At 40.0% G+C, this 8,205-nt stretch overlaps 1 protein-coding gene across 1 annotated transcript in view; it reads left to right on the top strand.

Moving 5' to 3' along the window:
• Positions 1 to 2,856: 2,856 nt before the first annotated feature.
• Positions 2,857 to 8,205, top strand: part of cabp7b (calcium binding protein 7b) — a 17,785-nt gene continuing 12,436 nt past the window's right edge. Inside the window, exon 1 of the mRNA XM_031855652.1 lies at positions 2,857 to 3,653. Coding sequence (XP_031711512.1) covers positions 3,545 to 3,653 — 109 coding nt within the window. The 5' untranslated portion in view covers positions 2,857 to 3,544. The remainder of the gene's footprint in view (positions 3,654 to 8,205) is intronic.

Raw genomic sequence — 8,205 nt, 5'->3', positions numbered from 1 at the left:
CTTAATTTGATGATGGTAGGATTGATGTCAAGACTGAGGTGCTCTCAAACCAGTGTCAGCCCTCAGGTGAAACGACCACTGTGGTTCACTTTTCACACTAGGAGGCATTTATACGCCTTTTACTTATAGTTGCAACTGTACAGCCATTAACTGCAATACACAGGAGACACAAACTCTCCTGTTTTATAAAATATTGACAGGTTTGGGTGTGAGGAGTTTGACTGGACTGCTCAAAGAAGCTTTCCTGGCTTCTCCAGAGAATAAAAAACATCTTGGTTTAGCTGTTATGTACTTTTTTTACAATTTATAATTTATATGGAGGTTATCCCCAGATGAATGTATCCAATATCTTTCATAAATGCAATGTTTCTCTGATATTTGATAATATGTTTGTATTTGAAATGTGCTGCAAACATAAGCTTTACTTCAAGCTCCATTGGGACATTTTCAGAAATCATTTCCATCAATATGTCTTTTTAGGAGCAGCAAATATTACTGCGTTTGTTATGAAAGCACCGGATATCTGTGCTACTATTCTCCATGTTTTTCCACAGATTTAAAGACTATGTGAAAATGATTAAAGTCTCAGAGTCTGAGCCATCACATATCCACCATGTTGTGTCGGATCGGAGGGAGAACAAAGGCTGTTTTTCTGGTTTTAAGTTTTCTTGTGTGAATACGGAGCCAGCAGGAGGCTCAGCTGCAGCAGAAAGAGACGATCCCTTCACATTCCGACGGGAATAGACCTGTCAGTCCTGTAAACGCTTGAAAAACCAACCAGTGGAACCGCATGCAGCCCTCTCAGCACACACCGCACTTATCTGGTGTGAACCAGGGTGGAAAGATACTAACGCAGGGCATCATCATGCAAGTTGCAGGCATTCTCAATGGGTAATGTTTTTGTTTTCTGAGGGTTTGCTCGAACTAACCTACATGACATTTCAGCGATTTATGCAGCTGCTTTTGAACAAAAATCGAGGGTGTGTGCTGCTTTGTTTTTGGTTTGAATAAATAAATAAATAATGTGCTGCCTGTAACCCCTTCAGTGGGCTTGATTGTTTCCAGGAACTGGAATCTTCACAAGATTCCAAGAAAATGTGTTAATGTTTGCTCAACCTGCATTGATAAGTGAGTGAAAAGACACGTTTATGCTGCGGTCAATAGCTAAGGCTATTTTGTCACTCACTTTATCTTCGAAGTTTCAGGAAACACTCATATTGAGAAGAGATAGCACTCGATAAAGCTACAGCCAGCATATGATTAGCTTAGCTTAGCATAAATACTGGAAACAGGGGGAAACAGCTAGCCTGGCTCTGTCCGAATGTAACAAAATCTACCTACCGCTAAAGCTCATTAATTAACACGTTATATTTAATTTGTTAAATCTCTACCAGAACTGAAGCATAAAAGGGACACGATGGGGTTCATAGAGGGTTATACACTGGACCAGGGGTCTTCAACGTTTTTCAGGCCTAGGAGATGGAGCAGGGACCCCCGACTATATATATATTGTATAAAATTGTGTTTTATATTAAACTGGGCGGAGTGCCATGTATAAACATACCTCTTTATTGTGCATTCAATGCTAAGCTATTCAAATAATACACAGGTTCATATATTCATGTTTTTATTTTAAACATGTGCAAGGTACAGGGTGGCCGTGCCACTGCCATTTATAAACATACCTTGTCAGCTGATACCAATGCCAATATCAACATTGTCTGTCAATTGCATGATAATCATGCATACAAGCTATTCAAATTGATGTTTTCATTTTAAACATAAATGTGGAAACAATTAGTGCCACTGCCATGCATAAACATACTTGTTATCTTGCATACAGTACTGAACCAGTAAAATAATGGAAAGATTCAAGTTTGGAAAAAAAAAATAATTAAAGAAAATAATAATTAAAAAATTGTCTAATCAACCAAAAATGTCGCGGATCCCCTGCAGTACCTCCGCTGACCCCCAGGGGGTCGCGGACCCCCTGTTGAAGACCTCTGCACTGGACTATTTCTTTACCAGGAGCAGTGAGTTCCTGGAGTCTTGGCGTTACGTTGAGAGTACCGGGGATCCAGCGGAGACTCGGGGAGTATGTTACCTTTGGACAGAGCCAGGCCAGCTGTCTCCCTCTGCTCTCAAGCTACACTAAGCGGCTGCTCGCTGTTTGGCTTCATACTTATCAATCAGATAGCATAGTGATATCAATCTTCTCAACTAATTCCAACAAATAAGTTCCCATCTTCCAAAATGTTGAACTACTCCTTTAACCTTATTGATTTGGTTGCCTTTGGTCTTTGATGGTGATTCCCTTAATTAACCCTCAAAACCATAGCTCGGATTTTAAATGTTACAGAATTTGATTATGAACTATTTGTTGACTGCCTGAAATGTGCTCGGTAAGTTGCCTGCGGGCATAATTTAATTTTTCAGTATTAGTCCCTCACCTTCCATTTAGCCTCCAGCCTGCTACGGCAAAGAGCTCAACAGCCTCACTTGTTGCGATGCCTCTTACTTTTTTTGATGAAGCTATTAAACATGCACGCTTTTATATTTGCCTAAATGTATTTTTGTAACCCTGACTTGTTTTAACACCCATCACAGGGTGCAGAAAATGAAGACAATCCCGTTATAATTTGGAAACGGCAATAGACTCCGCTTTGACAGAAGCAGCAGTATGGTGGAGGCATGTGCGTGCGTGCGTGTGCGTAAGCGTGTGTGTGCGCGCGCGCTGCTTCGTGAGAGCCCAATGAGACTGGAGCAGACAGCTGTAGAGAGAGAGAGAGAGAGAGAGAGAGAGAGAGAGAGAGAGAGGATCACTGCCTCATACAGCGTGTCTGTATCAGATGAGAGGGGGGTCACCCAGGAATCCCTCAAAGCTGCTCTCCAGGAAAAAAGAAATGTTATACGATTTTGTTTGTACCTCGTGTACCGGATAGTATCAGCTCGTGAGGTCGTTCTCTTGTGGTCGATTCGTTGTTTTTTTAAGAAGATGCCGTCACGGGGGAGAAAAGTGAAGCAGATTATGTCGGAAATAGACAGTTTGAAAGAACAAGACGAGTGGTAGGAATCAGCGACACCAACAGCGAAGAGCTCAATTAAGTGCCGATATTTTTTCAATTGATTTGTCTTCTTTCTTCCTTTTTCTTCTTTTTTTGTTTATCTGTTATCTGACCAATATGTTCATGGACAACAGGCTGTGAAGTAAAAGTTTTCATTTTTTGTTACATGGAGCAAATGGTGTTCCCTAATTGCTCCATATAATCTGCTACAGGCTATACATTGAAACCAAAGGAGATTTACAAGCTGCATTCCTGGTTAAACACGCAGCTCATTGAAAGGCGTTTTTACTCATTTTAGTCTTATCGAACAAAAAAAAAATCCGAAAACACGACGAGGGTTGAACTTTGCGCAGGGGCGAGTTCCCGTTTCATTTGCTTGAGATTTTGCTCATCAAAGACAGTAGCAACGGGTCTGTCTCAAAACTCCGGAGAGCTAGGATATATGAAGATCGCCACATAGTTGGTTGTCTCTCGCAGAAATGCCAGTGCGTGCTGTGACCACCAGGTTCATGTACAAGGGACTTTGCACTATTGAAGATGTCCTCACCTACCGGACCCCTGTTATCCTGCCTGAGGATGAGGTGGAAGGTGAGTCAGCCGGTTGGATTATGGTCGCATGTGCTTGTTGTAACGTTAAATAGTTGTTTATCTAGATGCAACATGCACCTGACGAGCCAGTTCAGGACCACGGAGAGCTCCATGTGGTGTGCGCTCCTTTTCCTGATCCACAAATCTGACTGTACACTAAACCGAAGGTCTGCTTGTAAAAAAAAAGACCAGCAGTGCCGATTTTCTTCACTATGTTTCGGGTTTAAATGTTTCACAAAATCTAGGATACATATACAAACTGTATATTTACATTTCTCTTTGACTGGCTTTCTTTTTGCATATTCTTGCTTCAGATTTGTGTGACAAAATTAACTGTCAGTCATTTTTGTCATTTGTACATCATTTTAAAATGTCACATCATCCTCTGATAATAATAGTAATAAGCTAATAATCCTCCTGATTCTCAGCACATGCCAAGTTCTCCACGCATGGCACATTGTCATAAACTTGTGAGTAAATGACATTGTTGAATACAAAATCTCCTGGCTGTATCCATGGCACCTGTTAGACTTAACTGCACTGGATTTCACTTACTGTAAGTCGTTTGTGCTTGAGCCAAGAAACGAGACTTCAGAGTCAGGGGGACAATGCTTGAAATTTGCACAACAAAAGACGAGCCTGAAATAGAAAAAAAAGGGATGAATGGAAAATGTATAACTATAAAAATGCAGATTAGAATATAATTTCTAGAAAATCCATCCCATATTAAACTCAGTAATAAGATAGGAGATTGATTAATTTTTGAGTCTTAAATTAAATCATCTCATCTCTTTCCGGTTTGTGTGATGTATTTCGTCTTTGATTAATACAAATTTAAAAAACGACCATCCATAGCTCAGTGTTCCACTTAGGCCATCTAAAAGATTAATTAGAGCCTTATGATCGTTCTTTCAATAGAAACCTTAGTGCTTAGCCGTTAAGAGCGAGGTTTTGTTTTGGCAAATGGTCCTCACAGTGAAAAAGCACATCTGGCAGTGATTTGGAGCAAAGCCTGGCAGACTACAATAACGAGATAACTCAGATCAGATTTGATATCACCAAGTCTTTTATTCAGAGGGAATTCCATTTCCCTTTCTTTTGTCTGCAGGTTGCCCGCGCCCACAAGTGGCTGCCTGCCTTTCCTTTCAGCCACTAATTTGACATTGAAAATCCACTATCTGCAATGACGACATACATTTAATTAAAAGGTTGGTTGGCTATGGAAAAAGCAAGAAGTTAGAGCAACAGTAAAATCGAGTGTTTTGTGTTGCGTGAGACGCTGACGACACAGCCTATCAAGTAATGGAGAAATCTTTTCAAACTGTAGTTGACTGATTGATAGCTATTAAATATTCAGAACAGAGACAGACAATTCAACCGTGACTGTATTTACCCAGGGAAGATTCACTGAGCACATAATGCGCTGCTTCATTTACATGGCCTCACACCTCGGCTGTGCCCAGGGTAAACAGGACTCTACCTTTTGTCACCAAGCAGCTCCACCAGTGCGTTAAAGAGCACTCTGCTTGTAGCTGTTGAGGGAGGTAAGAGAGTTCCACATGAACGTCCTCCATTTTCAGATCCTCAGACAGGCTGAATCAGCAAACCTCCCACTTACTGACCAGCTACCCTTGACACTACAACTGCTCCACCTTCACACACAGCGTGGGCGCTGCTGCTGTTGTTGTTCTGTGAACAGCACTGTGGACGGTCCAGTGTCTCCGAGTGAAAACGGCAAAACAGCCAGTACATGTTGTTTCATCCCCAAAAATCTTTAAATACTGCAGGGCAGAAGTTCCCTAATTGCTCAACCCATGTAATTACTCTCCCTAATGATATTTATGATTATGTTAATATATTTTTCCTATTAAGGTGTGTGTATACCCAGTGTAATTTGGGATCATCTGAGAAACAGATTACTGGAACACATCACTGTGACTGAACTACATATATCAAGCTTTGGGAGGTGACTACACAACTGACACTGAAATAAGCACAGTAATGGTGTGTCTTCATTTTCACTTTATAGAATCCAGACCAAGCAGATGACTTCTCTGACATCAAATCCAGACGACTAACCTCTGACACCAATGTCAGAGTTTATTTGGCCTTATTATCATCTGGTCACTAAACCCTTGTGCTATTTAAAGTTTTCTTTGAAATACATTTCGGTTTACCCTGCTGTTTTTTTTAAACCTTTTTTAACTGCACAATGTCTACAGTTTTAGGTTTAGCAAGAGACCATGAAACTCATACAAAAGTGAGAGCAGACAAACCTCTGTGACTCAAATCAACAGGAATCTCTCTCGGTGACATTGTTGCAGACACATGCTGACCATTTTAGTGCCCACTGACAAACACAACACACAAGGTCAAAAGGACCTTACATCATGTTTAAACAGACAATGCATGTCACACCGTAGCAGCAGAAGCCTTAGTGCCCTTAGTGGTAAAAGTGAACAGGAAACATGTGACAGTTTACAATTATAGTGATTTAAACCCGTCTAGTGAAGGTAAGAGATTCCCACAAACAAAAACGCATCACATATTTGATCTGCCACCAACCTTTTGTGCTCAGAAAAAAACAATCTTATACATATAGAATACAACTTCTTCAGGTTATTGACAACATCATCAGATACTTTGATGTTTAAGCAACCAGCAACTACCTCGGTTCAATGCTGAAGCCAATGCAGAACGTGCCCTGAGCTGCAGAATCTCAGACGGCGACTCAAAGCAGTTTCAGTAACACTCCGACTGAATTCAAATAACTCTAATGTCTCAATAGATAGCTTCATTTCCTATGATGCGTGTCTTGGTAGCATTTTAATAAATATATGATTTAAAAGTTAAAGAACAATATGAAGGAAACAGAAAGCCACTGTTCATCATTCAGAAATAGATTAATGACACTGAATTATTTACTGGCACATTTAATGAGGATTTTTCTCGCTGTACAACAAATACGTTTGCAAGTAGCATCATTCAAATGTAATTACGAACAAATAACTTTACAGATTTAATTTTAAATGCATCGATGAATAAAACGTGGATAATTATTCAGTGGCACACTCGAGACTCCAGAGAGATTATCTAAAAATCTTTATAATCCTGCCGTCTCAAGACATTTGTGATCTTTAATCTGACATTTTATGTGTATCACAATCATATCTGCAATATTAACTGTATTCACCTATAGCTGTATTGGACATTGGCTACAATATTTAGAGAAATCTTTATAATTCATAGCAAATAGTGAGGATTACAGACACTTCCACTGGATGGAGTCACTATTGTGTGTACCGGGTGAGTTTAAGGGAGGCTGATTAAGTACTCACAGCTCTTAATGGAACTGCGGTTTCCAGGGAATGTTTTTCGAACAGATGGTTGCCAGGTGGGCATGCAGGTCAGTGTCAAAGCTTCCGGCCCGCCCCTTCGCACTTGTGTCATGCAGTTGTCATAAACCCTGATATGTATTCAAACCATTACTGAGCAAGCAACTGTACCACAGTTTTGTCTAAACTGTACAAAGGCCTAAGATTATGGATTTGAGCTTTTAAAATGTCTCATCCAAAACCTGATTAGTTTAAACTTTAGTTATTCTAATTAATTTACCTTTTAATGGACTTATCTTGGGCTTTGGGTTGTTAGGTAGTCTCTCTGTTATAGATATCTCTGAATGGAAGGAAAATTAAAAATGTTCACTAATGCTACTGATGCCAGTGACATAGCAGTAACCCGCTCTATTGTTTGTGTTCAACACACACGTTTAACATTTATGTGTGCGTTTACCCTGTGTGAAAAAGTTACAGTCACCGAGCATCATTTTGCAAATATGTGGACATTGTGCTGTGCCAAGTGTATCCACATTTAATGAGCACAATATTAAAACCAAGGTCCAGAGCCAAGTTCAGCCCATTATGCATGAACTACTGGGATAACTGAAAACATCTTTGATACTTTGCCCAACATGCACTGAAATGTCTCCATTACCTTTTATAATCACACTCACAAATGTAAACAAAGTCATGTCTAATCATGTGATTATGTGCATGCACATATAGTACATGTGAGGTAAGAGACTGATCTGTAGAAATATTCTAAATGAACCCATTTAATGAACATATAATAATTATATCAAATGTCTTACTTAAAAATGGGTCTTACCGTCTCAATATTACAATTACTAAAACACATGTCATAACTTACATTAAGCTGGCAGACACTCAAACTGCACATGTGTTGAAACCGATAACACTCACTCTGTTTTATGGCTCAACAGTCATGACTTCCTGGCAGTTAAACTCTTGGAGGTCTCTTTGAGCTGGTGTCACTCCTCAGTGCATCGCTGACGGAGGATGTGAACAGTATTAATAGATCACAGCCAGCAGGAGAATCCCCCAGACGTCAGGCATTGTAGCGAAGTGTAGACCCTCATCCACTTTGTATGCAAAGCTGTCGTCTTTTTGCTTACAAATGGAATGTTTTTTTGCAGCAACATTGTCATGAGACAAGTATATGCGTGCTATGTATGTGTGTGTGTGTGTGTGTG

Source organism: Anarrhichthys ocellatus, unplaced genomic scaffold, assembly GCF_004355925.1.
Source record: "Anarrhichthys ocellatus isolate YVR2014 unplaced genomic scaffold, GSC_Weel_1.0 scaffold16, whole genome shotgun sequence".
Classification (NCBI taxonomy): Eukaryota; Metazoa; Chordata; class Actinopteri; order Perciformes; family Anarhichadidae; genus Anarrhichthys; species Anarrhichthys ocellatus.
This window is presented reverse-complemented; position numbering and strand designations above follow the sequence as displayed.